Source organism: Lolium rigidum, chromosome 6, assembly GCF_022539505.1.
Source record: "Lolium rigidum isolate FL_2022 chromosome 6, APGP_CSIRO_Lrig_0.1, whole genome shotgun sequence".
Lineage (NCBI taxonomy): Eukaryota > Viridiplantae > Streptophyta > Magnoliopsida > Poales > Poaceae > Lolium > Lolium rigidum.
The window spans coordinates 163666134-163687423 of NC_061513.1; the positions used below are offsets into that span (position 1 = coordinate 163666134).

At 44.6% G+C, this 21290-nt stretch overlaps 3 protein-coding genes across 3 annotated transcripts; 2 read left to right on the forward strand and 1 right to left on the reverse strand.

Moving 5' to 3' along the window:
• Window positions 1-1359: 1359 nt before the first annotated feature.
• On the forward strand, window positions 1360-9395 carry LOC124663494 (protein SEH1-like). The gene is made up of 8 exons (XM_047201189.1): window positions 1360-1503; window positions 3604-3715; window positions 4806-4906; window positions 5395-5472; window positions 5657-5812; window positions 6106-6218; window positions 8632-8758; window positions 9055-9395. Exons 1-8 carry the CDS (start codon window positions 1360-1362, stop codon window positions 9193-9195), a joined length of 972 nt encoding a protein of 323 aa, XP_047057145.1. The 3' UTR covers window positions 9196-9395.
• Window positions 9396-13547: 4152 nt separating this feature from the next.
• LOC124667879 (transcription factor TRY-like) lies at window positions 13548-14720 on the forward strand. Its single transcript, XM_047205114.1, has 3 exons — window positions 13548-13740; window positions 14184-14271; window positions 14439-14720. The coding sequence occupies exons 1-3, from the start codon at window positions 13683-13685 to the stop codon at window positions 14521-14523; spliced, it is 231 nt and encodes a 76-aa protein (XP_047061070.1). The 5' UTR covers window positions 13548-13682; the 3' UTR covers window positions 14524-14720.
• Window positions 14721-15381: 661 nt separating this feature from the next.
• LOC124667876 (chitinase domain-containing protein 1-like) lies at window positions 15382-21136 on the reverse strand. Its single transcript, XM_047205113.1, has 8 exons — window positions 20873-21136; window positions 20677-20750; window positions 20217-20297; window positions 20054-20135; window positions 19385-19482; window positions 19215-19302; window positions 16214-16568; window positions 15382-15924 (listed from the first exon to the last, which is right to left on the reverse strand). The coding sequence occupies exons 1-8, from the start codon at window positions 21134-21136 to the stop codon at window positions 15674-15676; spliced, it is 1293 nt and encodes a 430-aa protein (XP_047061069.1). The 3' UTR covers window positions 15382-15673.
• Window positions 21137-21290: the final 154 nt, after the last annotated feature.

The following is a 21290-nucleotide window of genomic DNA, read 5'->3' on the forward strand; positions in this document are numbered from 1 at the left end:
GGAACTGTGGCGGGACGACGAGCATGTGGAGGTCGTCCGTGTTGAGCTAGACGTAGAACCTCCAGGACGACGAGCATGTGGAGGTCGTCCGTGTTGAGGACGATGCTATCCTGGTAGCCTGGTGGAGGGAACCACCCTCTGCCGACCGTGTCACACTCTAGCTTCACGACCTAGGAAGATAAGGTACATGCAAGTTTTGTCCCAATTTTTCCAATTTGGGATGTGCAATCGTTTCACAACGGCACAAAATCACTTCCCCAATTGGGAAATCTATATTGTGCAAGAAGCACCTTGAGAAGAAACCCTAGTACCGCATGCATTTTAGCCCTAATGCCAGCCGACCGTTCGCCGGACATAGCACATTCATCGGATGGTACCAAAATCGACCAAACCCTAACCGTTGCCTAAATCTGCGAGATTCTGCGCGTACCTTGGAGAAATCGGGCGTCCCCCGATGGTGGAGGAACGCTCCTAGAGCGGGACCGACCCGCCGGAGCCCGGGAAGAAGAGGACAGCCTGGTCGAGGCGGCCGCCGGAGGGGTCAAAAAACCCCTGCCAAATCGGCGAGGATAGGACCTGCTTAGGCAGGAGCCTTGCCAGCCGCAATGCTCTACGGACCAGCGTCGTCGTCGATGACGATCCGCTGGTCAGATCTGTGATCTCCGACGCGGCCTCCATGGTCGCCTCCCTCGTCGCGGGCAGCCTCAAACAGAGCGGGGACGACCCGTTCATAGCGGCCGCGAGGTTGCTGACTCCGCCGGCCGCGAGCAAGTCCAGTTGCCACACCGCCCACACCTCTTGTTCGGACATCTTCCGCTTCGAGGGGAGGCCGTCGGGCGGAGGGGAAAGAGGAGGAGGAGCGGCGGCCATGGAGTCTCCGAGGAAGGTGAGTGTGTCGGTTGGGCGTTGAGGGGAGTGGGGTGCGGGAGTAATGGGTTTCGTCTCGTCTCCCGCGCTTTCCACCCTGTGCGAAACAGTAGTGACACCGTTCCTTTCGGGTCAACTTTTCGTCTGCTTTAAACATCGTACTAGTTTTTTTTTTTTGAGAACTTTAAACATCGTACTAGTGCGAGCTGATCTCCTAAACGGACGTTTTTTGGTCCACTGGATACGAGAAAACCTTTGTTGGCAACCAATCAGGCCTTAGAAGTTCTTCATGGGCCTACATTTCTAGTATGACCACCTCTCCAGCCTATAGGCCTAGCAAGAAACTACTTTCGTTCACCTGGGCCGCTACGCTTCGCTCTCCCCACAACAACCTGGTCCGCACAAACCACCTCCGGGCAGGCACGCGCTCTGGCCGCCGCCGCCGCCGACGACGACGGACACGACATCTCAGGGGAGGAAGCGAAGTGAGGAATGACGGACCGCCAGGTGGCTCAGTTGGGGCCCGGAACCGCGTGCTGCGGCTGGAACCACTGCGGCCGGCGCCTCGCCGCGGGCGCCATCGATGGGTCCGTCTCCGTCTACGATTCTCAGCCATCTCCCTCCTGCAAGTGGCAGGTCGGTTTCCCGCATCACCGCTACCTTTTATACGAAACCCTAAACCTCACATGGCACCAACTCGCCGTCTCGTTCTTTCGCTTCCACCCATGTGGGTTAGAGCATCTCCACTCGTCCCCCCGAACAGGCCCCCGGCGAGCGTTTTTTCCATCCGGACGGCGTAATTCGGCCCAGTCGCGCCCCCGGTTCCTCGTTTTCGTCCGGATTTGGGCCTAAATCCATCCGGCGATCCCGCGACATCCCGGCCCCCGGGGAGCGCTCGGGGACTCCGGACGAGTGAAAAGCGGGGAAGGGCCCGATCTGTCGGTGACTCGACGCACGAACCCCACCGCCACGTCGCTCAAAATCTCCCCCACCCCTCGTATCTCTCTCGCCGCCGGCACCACCCCGCCGGCTTGTTGCCCAGATTGCGCCGCCACTCCTTCCCCACCTGCCTATATTCCGCCGTGTTTGGACGACGGTCTATCTGGCTGCTCTTCCGCCGGCCTGTTTTCCGGCCTGCTTGCTCGTCGTCGCTCGCGGCTCGGGTTGCCTCGACCACGCCCGTCGGGTGTTCGTCCATTTGCCTCGCCGGCCATGGACTCGGACGAAGAGGAGGAGCAGATGTTCGTCGAGCTTATGCAAGAAGAGATGGCAGCAGCCGCCCAAGACGAGGAGCACATGATGATCCTTGGTTGCTTGGCAAGCATGTACGGCGGATCGGCAACTCGTCGGCGTGGTGGGTCGGCACGAGGTCGCCGGAAGTGCAAGCCGAGACAGCGAATGGAGGGCTACTGCATGTTGTACGCCGACTACTTCGCCGACAATCCATTGCACGGTGAGAGTGTTTTCCGGCGTCGCTTCGGGATGAGCGAAAGCTATTTACGGAAATTGTGTATGCCATCCGCCACTTTGATCCCTACTTCGGATGCAAGGCGGATTGCCTTGGTTTGGTTGGATTTTCGTCACGCTGCGAAGTGCACGGTGGCTATGAGGATGCTTGGCGTATGGAGCTCCCGGTGATGCTGCGGATGACTATCTTCGCATGGCGGAGTCCACCGCCCTTGATTGTTTCTACCGGTTCTGCGGGGACGTCATAGCGGTGTTCGGGGACTATTACTTGAGATCACCCACTGTCGAAGACACTCGGAGGATCCTTGCAACAAATGAAGCTAGAGGTTTTCCGGGGATGCTTGGAAGCATTGATTGCATGCATTGGCAATGGAAGAACTGTCCGTTTGCGTGGCGGGGAATCACCGAGTGCCTCCATCATGGGCCGCCTTCATTGCTATGCGCCGGGAGATTCGAGACTCTACAATGCACCGAGCTGCTACGCAAGATGATGCGGTGGAGCACATATGGAGGCTCCGAGGCAACGCCAACGCCGACGCCAACTAGTCTGTCTTAATTTGTTTGAAAAATTGTGAAATTGTGTGCTTCATTTGTTTCAGCACTTGTTAAACATTGTACTTGTTATCGCCGAATTTGTTTCAGCAATTCTCGTCCTCTTGTTTGCCGAACTTGTTAAATTTTATGTTGAATTTGTTTGAAATATGTCAAATGGTCGAGGTTGGGGGTTTCCTGCCGGGGGGACGGCTGGAACTTCGGCGCTCCCCACGCCAAATCTTCATCCAATCCGGACGAAAATTTCGCCGGATTTGGGCGTGGGGAGCGCCAACGAGTGGGGATGCTCTTAGTAACTGAGCTATTTTCCGCATGAGTTCGTCCGGATTTAGTGCGGGTTTAGAGCTTCTTGTTAGTATTCGATTCTCGTGTACAATACGTCCTCATGTGACGCGTCGCATAGGTTTACGATTACCAAGTTCTTGCTCGGGATGTTGCAATTAGTGTCTGTGGAATCAGTCATGGGATATGTCAGTAGGAAATATCAGTGTTTCTCATTTCTTGATGCACCAAACTAGAAGGACATGCAGTGTAATGGTTCTGCTATCTGTATAACATCAGACTTCCGATGTGATTGGAAATTATACTGGAGCTGGAGCACAATGGGCGTTGGAACAACATATTTATCTTAATCTGTGTTAACCACAGCATATCCCTTTTGTTGTTTCTTGTGTCCCGGGTGTGGCTTGTCTTATAATGTGATTGATCTTGGATCAGGCCCATGAGCACGCCATCGTGAATGTCGTCTGGCTTCCTCCAGACTATGGGGATGCTATAGCTTGTGTCTGTGCTGACGGGACACTCTCTTTGTGGGAGGAGGTTGCTGAAGGTCAGTTGTCCTTGTGGCCTTTAAGGGTTGTTTTATGCTGTTTGATGTTTCTAACTATTTACACTTCCATGATGGAGATAATTGTGCTGTTATTACCTTTTGTAGTAAGTCTGAAGTGGCTTGTGCATTGACTGAGAATGAATTTGGACAGCGAGCACCAATCATTGATCTCAATTTATTTGCATCTCCATCTACATAGCTAGCTCATTTTGGCCATGAAAATATAACATGCACAATAGTAGTGTGGCTAGGATCTGTTCAGTACTTTAGTCACTTTGCCTCTTCATCATGACCATTACCGACTACCAAGTAGATTTAAAGCACTTCAGATATTTTTCCTCTCCCTCATGTTCAGTGCTCACTAGGTATTGATTAGATTTAAAGCACTTTATTTACAATATATTTTATTATTTTGATACATCGAACACTATAACAGGATTATTTTACTAGACTTTGCAGCACAGTGCAATAGTACTCTATCCGTCTAAAAATAGATGCCTCACTTTTCTGTAGATACGGATGTATCTAGATATGCATTTTAGTATCTAGATAAAGTTGAGACATCTATTTTTAGACGGAGGGAGTAGTATGGAATTCCAAATTGACCTGTCTGTAACTTTATGGGCTGTTTGGATCTTGAATATTTATAAGATGTGATCAAATTTACCAAATTTGGAATTGCAACGACGGAGAACAATGTTTATTTGCTTCTCTGGACACCAGTAACATTAACTTCTAAAGCCCAACCAGTCGGTTCTACCAAAATCAACTTATATACATGTTTCTAAGATAACTCAATCGAGAAATCTTAAATGTAGTACGTATCAAACAACTTATTTAATTAATCTAATCTTGGCTAACGTGTATAACAATAGAATCACTGTTTCTCAACATAATCATTCAAGCAACCTTTATGCTTCGTTGTTTTTGTTACCTCTGAACTTCTTATAAATATCGAAGCTGCATTCTGCTTCACTTTAACTATACATTTAGTACACTTATCATTGCTGTGCTGCATTTTTCCCCTTTTGATTTGTCACTAACGGAACCTAGCAGACGAGACCCTTAATAAGAATTTTTCTACTGACAGATGATCAACTTCCGACCTGGAGGAAATGTAAAGTCTTTGAGGGTGGCAATTCCCACATCCTAAATGTACAGTTTGGTTTGCTGCTGTCAAGTCTGAAAATGGTGAGTTTGAACACCTTATTTGTAAACCAGAGTTTCATTTCAATTCACACATGCAGCAAATTGTAACTCCAATTTTTCACACCTTTTACTTTGCAACGCAAACCATTTTTTTTTTGGTGAACGGCAGCCCCTGTCTGGCTATCTCAGTTATTAAACCAGAAAGCATTAATACAACAGCTGGTCATAGAGTACTCCTCTACAGCTCCCAAATCCGGATAACATACGGTAAACAAAGTCAACAACTCAACAAGGTATATTAATGAACACATAAAAGTTTAAGCAGAGCAAAAGTTGAGAATTATTAACTAGAAATTATAGGAAGCTGGCAAACAAATTATATTCTTGTAATAAACCGGCCTGTGCAGAAGTGTTGTGTTTTTTTTTTTGGTTCGTTTCACTATGCTTTCCAAAGCTTTAGCATTGTTTTTGACCCGTCATGCGTTGCATGTGCCTCATTATTTGTTAGTAACTCTTGCTGGTCTTCATAGGTTACTGCATACTCAGATGGTCAAGTGAAAGTCTACGAACTCTTGGATTCTTTGGAATTGGACAAGTGGCAGCTGCAGGTTTATCTGAATTTTGTTCACATTTGTTGGCGTTCTCAATAATTGTATTTTGGTTCCTTTCTACTGCTGATGGACTTCCTGTTTATCTTGACTGGAAAATCCCTTTTTTCATGATTCAACATGCTGCAGTAATCTGATGGTCTGTTTTGAAAAGTACAATAACTGATTCCTAACATAATTTCAGGCAGAGTTGCAGAACATCACCGATCCTGTTTCCAGAAACGGGAAGCCAGCATGCATATCTGCATCAATTGCATGGAGCCCAAGAAGAGCTGAAGGCCAGCAGGCTAGTTTTGCTGTTGGTTTCAATTCAGATTCTCCATATTTCAACTCTTGCAAGGTTCGTGGATAGTTTTTCATGTTTCTTGTATGCTCATTATGGAGTTAATAAATTTTTGCAACTTCATCCGAGCAATAATCTTAGTATTCTTATATTATCTTGCTTTGGGAGAATAATAATGAAATAAAAACTGTTATTAGGGTGATCAATGTGCATTGGAGTCTACAAATAGTAATTGAATCTTCGCATGATGTAGCTTTGGCTTTGCATTAATGAGCAACCAGCTTTCGTATTTTCCTAGTCCATGAACTGGTATTTATCTATGCGAAATTCTAATTTGAAACGATAAACAGATTTGGGAGTTTGAACAAGCTCATCAGCGCTGGCTTCCACTGATTGAACTCGGTTCAGCGGAAGATAAGGGAGATAGAGTACATGCTGTAGCATGGGCTCCTAACATTGGCAGGTTAGCCCCATCATGAGCAAGCATGATATGCCTTTAGGCTGCAATGTATAACACACTTGGAATATTGATATTCTGATACTGCCATTTGGTTGCAATCTAAGCGAATTTTAGGTGCTAAATTAAACTAAGGGGATTTCCACAAGTTCAGATCGTAAAACAACTGGGCTCAGCTAAATGCACCAAAAACCTAGGTCTATATAAAAATTAGCAGACCTAGGGATACAAGCAAGAAGGCTTTCTAACAAGATAATTGCACAAGCATGGTAGTATGAATAGCAAGATATAAATTGCAAGGAAGTAATGGAGACAAGTTCGAGTCGCGGTCTCCTCACATTGCACTTCGTGAGGGTAAGGCTTGCCACTAACACCTTCCCCAGACCCCGCACAGTGCGGGAGCTCTCAGCACTGGGTACGTCCTTTTTTTTTTTAATGGAGACAAGTGAGACACGATGTTTGTTCTGGAAGTCCGAATATCCATCTTATTTTTTGTCGCTTTTGAGCCTGATGAACAAGTTCACTGAGGGTGTGTTTGGTAGGTTGGGTGAACTCAGATTTTCCCATCTCAACCCAGCTTTTCTAGGTTTTCCTTGTTTGGTAGGTCGGCTCAGGCCAACTCGTACAAAAAATGCCTCTCAGCCCTGCCCAGTTGAGAAGCTCAAATCGAGCTTCTCAACTCAGCTCGGCTGAGTCCATCCCGCAAAATGTCTCGGGCGACTGGCCTCGCAGCTGCCCACCCCGCCTGTTCCAGCCTGGCATTTATCTTCCCCTCCCCCCTAAACCCATCTCTCTCCTTTCGTGCGGAAGACCGGCCCCGTGACTGCGCCTCTCCCCGGCCGTCGACGACTCCAACAAGCACCTCCTCTTCCGGCGGGCGCCCTCTCTGCTGCCTCTCCGCGAGCGCCCTCCTCTGCCGCCTCTCCGTCCGGCAAACGAGCAGTAGGAGGAGCTCGGCCTCACCGGCAACCGTGCAAGGGAGGAGCTCCACCGGCAACCGAGCAGGAGGCGCAGCTCGGCCTCACCGCGCAAGGAGCAGGAGGGGCTTGGCCTTCTGGCCGGCGGAGGCTCCTCTCGCTACCACGGCGCCCTTTCACGCCGCCACGGCCGCGAGCCAAGACGCCTCCTAGCGCCTCCTCGCGCCGCGACCGCGAGACCACCAAGCACCGCCCCTAGCGCCGCCGCCCAGCGCTGCCTCGCGCCGACGACCAAGCTCCACCACCTCGCGCGGACAACCAAGCACCGCCGGCTGGTTCATGGAGAGAGCTGATACTTGATTGCTTTTTATTTTTCCATTCAAGGTTCTTTCTGTAAAATTTCGTACCTCTTTGCAAATTGTTTATTTCTGTAAAACAATGTATAGGTTGAGCTGAGCTTGTCTCACCAAACAACATCTTGCCTCAGCGTGGGTGAGCACACCCGAGCTACCAAACATGACCTAAAATCTCAGCTCAGCTTGTGTGAGGTCAGCTTGTATCAGTTGGGAAAGTCTTTCTGTAGTGACACAGGCTACCAAACACACCCTGAGTCGAGCTCTTCCCTCAAGTACCTTGCCTTAAGCAATCTCACAATGAATATTTTCTTGGTTCATCCTGGATATGATGGGCTCCATAACCACTCACAACTCCGTGGTCCTCTTCAGAATCTCCACGGAGAGATCGCCGAGCTCAACTCCACCAAACTGTCTAGAAAGCTGTGTCCTCCAAGAAGTTCTCGGACTTACACTTTAGCATAGTTGAGGCGGAGAGCTCAAAGCCTCAAACTAATGCAGCGCCAAGTGCAAGTGTGCAACTCAATGTACAAAATCTTGTTGCACCTCACAAAAAGCAACTCATTCCCTAGAGCCTATTAAGTGTGAGGGAGCAGCAAGATGTAGAGGTTACTGAGAGTGGAAAGGAGCAGCAACTTGACTGGCTATATATCTTATAATTTGATTTTCCTCCAATTCCTTGAGTTTGGTAAACCTAGTAACACCTACCTCGGCATACATTTGCCTTGAGCACTCCACTTGAGCTTGATGAAGCCAATCATCCTTGCTCCAAGACAGAATCTTTCTTCAATCTTTTTTGCTTCATAAGATCTTTAAGTTCGCTCTCCGAAAAACCAATATGAGAAGATTTTTCTTGATAATTTCTTCGCTAGCATGTCCGCCATTGCTTGATGGACCACAAGCTTCAAGTATATGACTTGAACCTGCGTGCCTTGATGTCGGTAATCAGCTGAACTCAGGCCTGAGGCTAATTGATGGCTGGGTGCTCATGTGGTTGGTTTAGAAAGAGCATGGCAATTTGGTAGATCATCGTATTGATATGCTCATACCAAATGCATTTTTTTTCATTAGCTTTTGTTTTGCCCCCACAGTTTGTTGTTTCGTGGTATTGCTATGCTCTTCTTACAATTTTCATGTGTTCTCTTTCAGACCATATGAGATCATAGCAGTTGCAACCTGCAAAGGAATTGCAGTCTGGCATGTAGGCTTCAACCCTGAATCTGATGGCAGACTGTCAACAGAAAATGTTGCTGTACTTCCTGGCCACAATGGAGAGGTATGCATGTTAACATGGTACTGTTGTGTGCTCTATGGAGAACATGGTATTTATAATCCCTGAAATCAAATAGTTGCAAATCTGATAAGGGAGGACTTACGCTGGTATAATTATAACCATGACATGCATCAAGGAGAAAGGAAACAATAACTTCGACCCTCATACTCATGTCTTGTTTCACTTGTAGTTTTCCACTGTCACGCTAGTTGGAAATTGGAATAGATCTCACTGGGTTAAGCTGCTTTTCTTCAGCACACTCGTATTTGACATCGTACTAATTGCTTACATCTGACTAGGTATGGCAACTGGAATGGGACATGGGTGGTATGACGCTTGCATCGACCGGAGGTGATGGCATGGTTAAGCTATGGCAGGCTAACTTAAATGGAGTTTGGCATGAGCAGGCTGTGCTTGACTGCAATGGTTCTCATGATTAAGCTGTAGAAGTGTCTTTAGCTCTGCACCATCAAGATAGGAACAACTGATGTTACTATGTTTTCATAATTCTGCAAGGTTTCTTGCTGTCACCTATTGTGGATGGTATGGTGCATGGTTGGCTTTGTCCTGACAAAATTAGGCTCATCAAGATGAATGCATGATGTAAATGTTTCTTATCCTGATCTGGTTGATGATGTAACTGTTCTTATGGTCTTGTGATGGATTTTTTTTTTCTAATAATACGACATGACCATTTTAGATAGGGAACTCGCGGATTAAAATGGTTTATTTTATACAACTGCCAACAATTTTAAATATAAAAAAACATATTCGCAAGAAGGTCTGATAAATAGTTACGCAATCCAGTTAATCGCCTGAGTCCACCTCATCCTTTGTAAGTAGGGTGTACCCTATCCATACTAGGATAGTAGGATTGCATATCTTGTTCCACAACACTGATTGGAAGCTATACAACGTTCAACATAAGCTTCTGGAATGTCAGTACGTCGCTGCTGCCAGCCACAAGTTCATGCTACTGTTGGTGTTGGATGTTATCTTGTAATAATTGATTTGTTTTTTTTTTCAGCACGTCTGTGATGTGTACCACTGAGGCACTGAAGGAGGCAGTCATAGGCTATCACATATTAGGCATACGTCGCTATTGATAGATTGCTATGTACTATCACGAAGATTTACAAATTACGAAATAACATGGATGCGTGTACGACCACATTTGAGTAATATACTCTGGGATTTTCTATCTTAGGAATGCTGGCAACTTTGGTTATCAGGATTTCAAAAGAGGAAAAACATAGGGCTACAGTGTCATTGCCCATTTCAACTCTCAGAGATTTTATGTGTAACAAAGTTTGTTTGATTGCATCGTAGGGGAAATCAAAAGATTTTACCAAGAAGATTGAGTGGAAAGCTGGGCACCATGAAGTTCATCAACAAGATCGAGCGTGCTTTTCTTTGGTCCGCCAAGGATACCACCACTAGGGCCAAATGGAAGGTGAATTGGGAAACGATATGCCAGCCAAAAAAACTCGACGTGGTTAGGGGTGCTTCATTTGGAAAAATTTGTGACGGCGCTTGGGCTTCATTGGCCTTGGCTAAAGTGGAAAGACCCCAACAAAATTTGGATCGGTTCCGGCAACCCATGCACCGTTGATGCTATGGAGTTGTTCTCCGCCGCCAGCGACATCACTCGTGAGGATGGGAAGAAAACTCCCTTTTGGCATGCACCTTGGCTTCGTGGGAAAAAGTCAATTGATATTGCGCCGCTACTTTACGAGAGCTCCAAGCGGAAGAATTAGAAAGTTGCCCATGTGCTTGACGGTGATGCTTGGATTGCCAATATTGACTTACAATGTTTTCTCCATGGAGCATTTCTTGCAATTTGTGGAGTTGTGGCCGCAAATCAGCAAAATACAACTTCATCCCGACATGAACGCGATAGCACTTAGAAGCTCACCGCGGATGGGGAATACTCCACCAAGTCGGCCTATGAAATGCAATTTTTTGGCTCCATCATCTCCTCCATGGAAAAAACTATTTGGAAGGCATGGGCATCAACGAAGGTAAGTTTTTTGCGTGGCTTTCTAGTCAAAATAGAATTTGGACGGCCAACCGCTTGGCGAAGCGTGTCTGGCCGAATTCCGGATTATCAAGGGCAACCAACATAATTGGGCAAAATAGATTTTTTTGGTTCATTGTCGCCACACTACACGTATTTGGAGCTCCGCAATGGAATGGTTGGGAATTATCGAGGGCAACCAACATAATTGGGCGAATCTCACCATCTCCGAGTGGTGGGAGATCATGGAGGGAGGTTTCGTCCAAAACCGCAAGTGCATGGCATCCGTCACCCTTCTTGTCACTTTTCTTTTGATAAAGAAAATATACTAACATCAAAAGATACCAATTACATCCAACCTCTACAATAACGCAATACCCTAATGGTAATACGGATACATGGAGGGAGGTTTCGTCCAAAACCGCAAGGGCATGGCATCCGTCACCCTTCTTGTCACTTTTCTTTTGATAAAGAAAATATATTAACATCAAAAGATACCAATTACATCCAACCTCTACAATAACGCAATACCCTAATGGTAGTACGGATACACACAACCAAGAAAAAAAGAAAAAGAAAACTAAGTGTGGAACGAGTGTAACGATAGGGTCTTCCTTAGTAAGAGCGCTCCGTCGCTTGTAGTCCTAGATAGGATTAAAAGAGAGGCACGTCTATGGGTTCTTGCAGGCGCCAAAAGTTTAGGTCATCTCATGCCGGAAGAGTAATCCCTTGTATCTTTTTCTATGCATGTACTCTCATGTAAAACTTCTTCTTAATCAATAGATTGGGACAAAGTTGTTGCCCCCCTTTCAAGAAGAAGATCGAGTGGATGTTAAGCTTGACGCGATACAAAATGTACTATAAACGGTTAGTTAGAAAAAGAATACAATATGATTCAATCAACAACCTAGTAGAATCTTTTTTCCTAAGGATTCAAGTTCTCCAATGAAAATCATTTGTAGTATGAAATAGGCCCTTAAATTTTGAGAACTGCGCATTTGGATTTTTTCCAGCACTCAAGTTTTCCGTGTCGAGTTGGTTTGATTCGTTTCTCTGGTTTACTATGTACGTTAGTATTACTTTGTATGCAATCTAAAATAATCCTTTCAGTGATATAAAACCATCTGTCTATAAACCACGCAAAGGACCAATTCTTCAAGAAGATTTAATTTCATTGTCCTCTTTTTGGAAAAACCAAGCATTTTCTATTGAATGTTCATGTGCTTGCATTTCTTGTAAGATTCAGCACACCATGATATTCGATTATTGCTACTGTATTTTGTTCTATTCTGCGTGTTTTTGAAACCTTGCTACTCACAGATGCCTATGTCCGGTTTGGTATCTTGCTCTTCTGATTTTTGTGGAACTTTCTTGGCCATCGCGTTCACAGAATAAATTGCGGCGATGCGTACAGACCGTGACGGATTGACGGCAGGCTCTCGAGGAACATCTGGCTACGCAAACGTAGATGCCCACTTCTTTCAGCTTCAGGTCCCCGCTGGTTCACGTGAAGACCCGACCTATTCACGTGTCTGCCACGCGGGTCGTGCCGTCCTGGATAGCTACAGTTCAGCAGCAAACAAAGATGGACTTGAGGACTATGCACCAACCAGTCGCCTCCAGTATCCAGTCCCGACTCTCCTTGGTAGCAACCACCCACTGCTTGATTGCAATGGATTCAAATTTTAATTAATACTCTATGTCTTTTATTTGGTCCCAGGCCCCGCCATACGAGGAAAGGTCAACAAATCTATACTCTGGGAACCTGCTTTAAGTTAGATTAGCGTAGCAAAACACTGTCAAAAAGAGCATAGCAAAATGCTCAGGTTCAGTTCAACACAGTATTTTTCTCACAACAAAGCAACCAGCACAGTGTCGATGGGACAGGTACCAGATTCGCATTGTGTATGGGACAGGTACCTGAAACAAGCGGATAAGTCTTCCAAAAAAGAAAGAATTGTGAATGCATTGCAATCCCAAGGAGATACGCGATATATTGATTGACCTTAACTGATATCAGACCGCCAGATCGGCTGGCTAGAACCAATAATGCTGCCAGCAGAGATGCATCATATATAACTACAAATGTCATCAAAACAATATGACATCGACATAAATGGACATTGCAAGATTCTAGTGTGTTAATAAATAAAAACATATTAATAACACCAACCCAACGTTTAAATTTGGTCCCTTGAACCAATTTAACAGGTTTGATTATACTGCACAATTTCAGTGTACAATTGAAATTACACAATATACTGCAATATGTATGGGTACAGTGTATTTCACATTAAAGGATGCTCAGTCGGGACGCTTGAGGCTAAAACATATGCTTAATCATAAACAAAATAAACCAGACCAAAAAATATGGAAGGAGCAAAGTAAGAGGCTGGTGACAACATTAAACTTTTAACGAACGGACTCTACAGATCAGCCTATATAAGCAGAGATACCATAGGTAGTAGACAGAAAAATAAAGGACACTGCTGTCCCTGGCTGGCTAGGTGGTTTTAATCCGAGGCTTATGACAACCTGTAAATACAAACTGGGTCTCCTTTTTTGCCTCAACGCTTGAGCTACATGTCACTGCATATAAAGTGAAGGACTTCAATTGGGTAAACTGACTTCTCAGTTTCAATCGACCATGTACCTTTCTACAATAATGGTAGGATCTTTTCTGGCAGATGTTTTGGGAAGGGGAAAGCCAACAGCCTATGACTAGTCAATAGTGACTACCAACTCTGTCTCTATAAAAGCCAAAGATTTGCTCATGTTTCATCCCAGGCAGAGACTAGGAGAGAATAAGGTCATACAAGGGTGTATGCACTACCTCAAAGTCTAACCACCCTCTGTGGTACCTCATAGTCCAACCTTACCATTTAAGAAACGTTGTCTTCTCGGAAGGATATGAGCAGTAAAAGCTTGGTGAAGAACTCCAAGACCATGGGTGTCCATGAAGCGAAAGGTTCACCACCATACTGCTTCTCTTGTTTGTTTCCTTCTAATCTTCTTCACTCTCTCTTCTACTAATTATACTCCCTCCGCTTCACTACATCAGTCTGGAGCATGTACCTAATAGGGGCACAAAAGTTGTATCTGATGGAAGTGGACCATGTTTTGCTATAGTTACATAAAATATTGCTATTTCTATCTAATGTAAGCAAGTATGGTCCAATTCCATCGAACATGCCTGAACTTTTGTGCCCACATACGAGATAGACATAGTGAAACCCGAGGCAGTAACTTTTAATTACAGCCATTTTGTTCAAAAGGACAACTAAAGAAGGAAGAAGAAACAGTTGTTATTTTCATATGCCTTCTAGTGGCCTAAAATACTCCTACATGGTTGATTACCAGAATCTTTTTCTTAATTGTATGACCAAGTTTTTTATTATATAATGTTTGCAGAAGTTAATAGCACCGCACAGCATTTCGTTGATTTCACAGAAGCAGAGGAAGATCTAGTATTCAGAATGCACAGGCTTGTCGGGAACAGGTTTCCTACTACCCTTAAACTGCTATACATATGTGTGGAATGTGTTTCGAGCCAAAATGAAGAAAATCATTTGACAGACTCATGAAATCCACATATCTATTAGTTCCAAGCAAATAACATCATCTGCAGTTCCCTAAATGTGCTGCTCATATGATGGCTTAATGTAGGTGGGAACTTATAGCTGGAAGGATCCCCGGAAGAACAGCAGAAGAAGTAGAGATGTTTTGGGCAAAAAAGCAAAAGGAACAATGAAAATGAAAATAAGGATGCATGCAGTAAAACACGATGTATACCATGCATTTTCTTGTCAGTCAAAACGTGTGTTGATCTTACTCTCCCTATTTTCCGAGCCATGCTAAAAGCAACTTGCTAAGCAAGGATGTACATAAAAAAGCCTCAAGTAAAAAGGAGGAACATGGGCTGAATAAACAAAAATACTACCTCTGGACGGAGGGAGTATGAGTTCTTCTATTCCAGGATTACTTGTCACTCCTTTTGAACGTATATAATTGCATTACGTATTAAATGGCTGTAGTGATTTATGAAGTCGCAAATGGACAAAAAGAGCAGAAACTGCAGGATCACATAATCATAATATGATATATCTGTCTGGGAACCGAATCAAAATGTAACTCGTATAACAATGCACATCTGTGAAAGGCTAACCTACGAAGAATAATACTCCCTCCGTTCCTTTCTATAATGCCTATTGTTTTTTCACTTTTGTTTCAGAATATAAGAGTAAAGCTATGTTTTTTTGCAAAGAACCCCTTCCACTGATCTGTTCCCGTCCAGAAAATCTGGGAACGAATCTGTTCCCATCTAGAAAATCTGGAAACCAATCTATTCCCGTCCAGAAAATGTGGAAACCAATCTATTCCCGTCCAGAAAATGTGGAAACCAATCTGATTATGGAAAGAATAGCGGGAGAGAGGGAGTACATGACGCGATCGGTTATGGAAACATGATTATTTTCTGAGATCTGATTTCAGTTTCCCATTTTGTCTCTAAGATCGCTAGGGGGTTTTGTGTCAAAAAAATGGCTTGCGCTAATTTCCATGCCAAAATACAATAGGCACTATAGAAAGGAACGGAGGGAGTAGGAGATATCCAGCATGTGGAAGCAAGATGAATAACACCGCGCAAATTCTGAATGTAGTTGACTGCTCTAACTGTAAGTCTGTAACTGTACTTGCATGATGACTCAAGGAAAGCCTTGTATATCGCAGAGTTTCCATGAAGGATGTGATCCACTATCAGATAAAGATTCAAATGCAATAACGCTCAAAATGCATACAACAAATTGCCATATAGTTATCTTGGTACTTCACAACAGTAGGTGTTAAAGTAATTAACAGACATTGCTCAGAAACTAACAATCATAATCATAAATGAAATATTCCTAGAGAACATCAAAAAAGTAGTCCAAACCTTGTCCAATTTCCCAGATTGAAAGCCCTATCCCCCAATCTTGTGCTTCATCCAAACGTACAGAAAGGGACATCAGTGTCGGATAAAATACAGCATGCCTCACGCCTTCATCCGAATATATAAAAAAATGCTCTGAACTTTTGTCATCCCACTGCAAAGATGGCTTGTATTTCTCAAGTAAATGAATGAAATCTCTTCCAGTAATAGAACTACCAGCACCACCTGTGTACATATATTAATAAGAAACGGTCTTTTCGAAGCATGCATCATAATATCTTGCACCATTAAAAAAGTACCATGTGTTACCAATTGTACACCATGACCCTATATAGTTTAAAAGTATAATACGTATCATAATATGCCCCACAAAAAAAGTATTATCATAATATGGGTCAATCCAGTGGCATTTCAAGGAAACAGGGCGCAAAGGAGAACTCTCTCTTTCAGCTGGTTACATGAAAAGGTTCTTTGTTCACTTCAGTAGCAAGGATGTGAAAATGAGTGCGTGTACCTTTGGAAAGTAGAAAGTCGTTCCCATAAAAATTAATTCCAAGGAATATCATGTGAGAATAACCACGAGAAGCAGAACCCTTGTCTGGGAGAAGTGTTGTTAAAGAATACTGTATCCACTTCAGAGGTGCACTGGGGCCAGGGTTTTGTGGTCCGGAGAAGTCATATGTCATAAGAGAAAAACCATCCACAGAGTCAGCCAACTGCAGAAGATCTTCAGGTCCAAAGTCTTGATTGTTCAGCCCTTCCATTCGTGGAGCTGGGATAACATAAATTAGTTCCAAATGGTTCCTGGTACTTAATTGGGAACTGATAGAATGCAAAGCCTCCCCCAGTTGCTTAACAAATTGAAGTGCCTGCAGCATGCAGCAAAAATATTAATGAAAGAACCCCCCAAGAGTGCAACTCCCTCCATTCTCAAATAGATGTTTTCAAATGTGTCCAGTTTAAATTTTTGACAACTAATATACACAGAATGTTCTAGACTTGTGAAATGATAAAAAAAACATTATGAGGGAAAAGCATATTTATATCATTAGTCTTTCTTGCTTTTGTACTAACGTACTCCCTCCGTTCCTATTTAATCGACGCGGAGGAGAGAAGGCTAATGAACAAATAACGTATTGATTGAAGTCAATTAAATCCGGACAGAGGTAATATAAACAGAAAGAAAAATATGTTCCAAACCTCAGTTGCCTCAGCAATCTGGAAGGCAACGAGTTAAACTTCCTCTGGTTGGCTATATTTGGTTGATGATACATCACAGACAGGCTGGCTTGGCTTGACCTGCTGCATGTACACAAGTGCTTTCTCTGCGAAGAGTAACCAGAGTCAATGTAGCATCTTCTCGCAGACAGCCCTTTCAGACGCCAGGTCCGACGAAATCCGTTCTTGGATCTGCTCAAAAGGCAACACCCACACGACGGTCGTGAATTCTGTGGACTGGTGGTCTTCTACGATCAAGGAAGATCAACAAAATGGAGCGGTTCCCATGGTCGCGCAAATGGCCTGGTCAATCTAGAAGCAGCGGAGTTCCTGCGTCATCAGCGGAGATGATCCCCAAGTGCAGCAGCTTGTTAGCATCATTGAAGAGGAGGCACATGCATGGGCAGGAGCAGACACGTGGGTGTTTGCACGAGAACACGTCGCTGTGTATGCTCCGCGTCGAGCGCGATACACAAGATAACATCGCCGAGGGAGACCCGGCCGGAAGCGCGATACACAAGACAATCCGGCAGGGTGCTTTTGGAACCCGAAAGCCCACTCACCCCGTCACCCGGGAGGGACCCCGTCAGGGCTCGTAGCAGGCTAGCAGCTATGGACTGATCCGAGTCGATTTGCTCGCCCTTAGGTCGATCATGATTCGATGCTTGCTGAAAACAAGGGACACCAAAGAACAAGAAGCAACACAAGGGTTTAGAGGATAAAAAGTAGATTGTGTTGATTTAATCGACAGTGTGTTGGATAGATCAATTGACCATCACCTCTTACATGTATATGAGGCGCCTGAACTTCCCGTGGTGGACTTCCCATGATGTAAGAAAATGATTACAAGACGTAAGCGTTTACAATGTTCAAATCTAAGTCTAACCCGCATCTAAACTAGGCAGGTCTCCGTGTAGGTCTTGGCAGGAATTGGCTTCTTGCCTTCTTCTCCGTCTTTTGGCCTAAACCGGTCGTGCTTTTGAGTATCTTCTTTGCGCTTCCATGCTGCTTTACAAGCCCAAGTGCCTCCTGCATCACTCGAGTACTTCCTACTCCGAGTGCTTCTTGGACACATCCGCCCGAGTCACCTGCCGCGGCAGGAATTCGTACTTGGCAGGCTACCGACTAAAAACAGCTGCCAACAGTGAACTCATCCTGCTTACAGGTGTTGGCTAATCAACCATGTACTGCTCGATTTTGTAATCCTAACAGGGATGGGTAACTTCGCCAATTTTCTTTACTACCAATGCAATGATGCGTAACTCTTTTGCTTATCTGCAAAACGATTTTTTTTTGGAGACTGCTGATATCCATAATGGCAAGTAAATAAGGACAGAGGTACTTTCTGTAAACATAATAGTAAAAGAATGATCACAGTAAGCAGCAGCACCCACCAGGTCAGCAGCATTTCTGTTCTTTTGCTGCAATTGTACTATTGGTTGTAGACTTGTAGTGTTGTGCAATAAACAAAGGCTTGCTCTGATCTATGCCAGCTGTAGTATTCCCTCTGTACAATAATTGTGCCAAAAGGACCATATACCAAGAATGGTCTCGACCCTTAAGTCGAATTGCCTTGTAATTCAACACAAAGGGCTGCCTTGATAATACATATGCCTAGCTACCTTCAAATTCTAAGTAGAGAAATAAACAGTTCACGGGAGTAATTCCAATCTTCTTTAGATCGTAATAGGGTGCACACTGGCTCTGGGATAGGGATATCAGGTGGATCAGGTGGGTTATGAGTTCTTACATCTACTAGCATGTCTGAGTGTGGCAACATGGGGGTTAAGGATTTTTATTGGGCCAAAATATCGTTGTTCATGTATTTTCTTTTGAATAAAACACTAAACCAGAAAAAAACATGAAGTACTTCCTGCAGAAAATATTGCAAAATGGATTTGCTCCTATGGGAAGAAGTAGATGAGAGTATCTCGCGATGATCGGAGGAGGACAGGTATAGTGAGCCAGCTCGACCAGTGGTCTCGAGCTGGATCCATGACAACCGCGTCAAGCTGATGAGACAACTAACAAAAGGTTCACAACAAAGTTGGTACTCTCTGATTTACTAAAGCATGCCATCCTAGCGTATAACATTGGAACTAAGGTATGAACAGTGACGGATTGTGAGACAAAAACAAGAGGATCACAATTCACAACTGTCCAAAGCCCAAAAATATTATATAAGTGCTAAATCAAAAAGGATTCCAGCACACCATGCCCACAATTCACAACTGTCATGCAAAATTCTTGGTTGGAACAATAGTAGAGATAGTATGGTATGAAGGTAAATGATTTACCAGTTTGCGTAGCTTTGGATCATCTAGCACACCATAGGCAGCCCATCTTGACCAGGATTCCAGCACAATACCATCATATCCCTTATCCCTATGGACTGACAGTCAGGCATCAAACTGACAATCATAAGAGTACCTACATCTGGAGATGCAATAATACAAACACATTTTACCTGCATTCACTCACTATAAGGTCAATTGCTTTGTCCCTTGGCTTCTTTTTTAGAAGTACAACACCAGGGAATGCTTCCAAGACAACTCTTGGCACTACCTAAGGAACCAACATAAGGAATAGAGAACAAGAAAACGCTATTAGTTTACCGTCATACTTATGCACACGGGAAAATATCTAGTGATACCATCTCTTACATGATACCATGATACATCTTCACAAATTTTGAATTCTAAGTGTCAAAAAATTTAGAAATAAATTTGTGGCTGTTGACAAGATATGTGTTTACATTCTCTAGATTTTTCACAACCAAATTTAAAATACACCAAGAGAAATAAAAAAGACAAATACTATGTGAATAGTGGCATTTGTGTTTTTGTCTTTATGTGACACTATTCATGCTTGATTTCTCATTTTTGTTTCTCTTAGGGTATTTTGAATTTGGTTATGAAAGTTACAAGGGCACGTAGAGACGCATCTTGTGAACACCCAAAATTTTGGTTTTAAATTTTTTTAACATTTAAAATTTAAATTTTAAAGAGTGGTATCATTGTATCAAATAAGATGTGGTATCACTAGATATGTTCTCTTATGCACACCCTGGAGAGAACAGATCCTTGGCCAACATAATAAGTACATAGGGAACTGCAGAGGAAGGAAGACATATTACCAAAGATGCATTACTTTGAAGCTCGGAGACCCATCCGGCATCATAATTGTGCTGCCCTTCCAAAACTAGCTTGTTCCCATCACTGGGCAAAGAACACGTAATGAAAAACAAAATGATGAAACAGGATACTTGGAAACTACATCCTGGGATGGAAACCACATACCTCTTTAAGTCATACCACACTGGTGATACATGAGTAAGCTTAGTGCTGAACAACTTTGCCATGTCATAACCTTTAGAGTTCCTGCAGCAAAGTTCATAGCACGGCAAGTGTACACGAGCAAAACGTTTGAGAAATAAGATTTACAGCAATGAAAAGGTAATGCCTAAATGCGTATTACGCAGACTAGTTTCTTTTGTATTTGTATATCGAGGTCAATAGTCCTTATAATAGAACAAGTTTATATACATGGACAAGTGCATTTCAGTATACTTCCTTTTGTTTTGAATGTGCCAATGTGGACAAGATCTCTAAAGTTCCAACTTGATGCAGTAGTGTGATTTAGTATTTGAATGGCTTGCAATGCATTTTTGTGGAGTAACAACTGCAGAATTTAAAATCATCATTGCGCTTGTGGCTGTAAGTAATTGTAGAGGGTAGCACACAGGCAGGAATGACGCACCAGGGAGTCACGTAAGCGAGGACGGGGTTGGGGAAGTGGCGGAGCGACCGGTTCTCCGAAACCCTATCGTGCTCCTGCAGCGCCGCCACGGCACCGAAAAAGCAACCCGTCAGTGGCGATGAACTCAAGCAAGCACTAGAGGCACGCGCAGCTGGAACGACTGGAGACCGGGCGAGAGGAGGAAGGAGACCATTACGGCGAGGATCTCGTCCGCGGAGACTTGGCGCTTGACTAGGCCGCGCTCGTAGACTGAGATTGGGGTCGTCCGGGGCGCCTGGGGACCGGAAAGGCGGCCGGTGAAGTGAAGCGCGGCGAGGATGAGGAGAAGCAGGGGAAGCGCGACGAAGGCGAGGCGGGGGCGTGGGCGTGGGGTTGAGGAGGAAGCGCGCGGCCCGCTTGGGTGGGAGGGCGACGGCGAGGGGTCGCGGCGACTCCGGCGATCCCGCCTCCGCGGCGCCATTTCTCCGGCGGTCGCGGGGGTTCAGGACAGCGAACTGAGGTGGGTTTCTGTCACGATGTGGTTTAAGGTAGGTTTGCCTCGCGATGCGTTTTGCGCCGTCAGATGGTTGCCTCGAGATTCGCGCAAGATGGCCCAAGCCCACCGCGCCGACCCA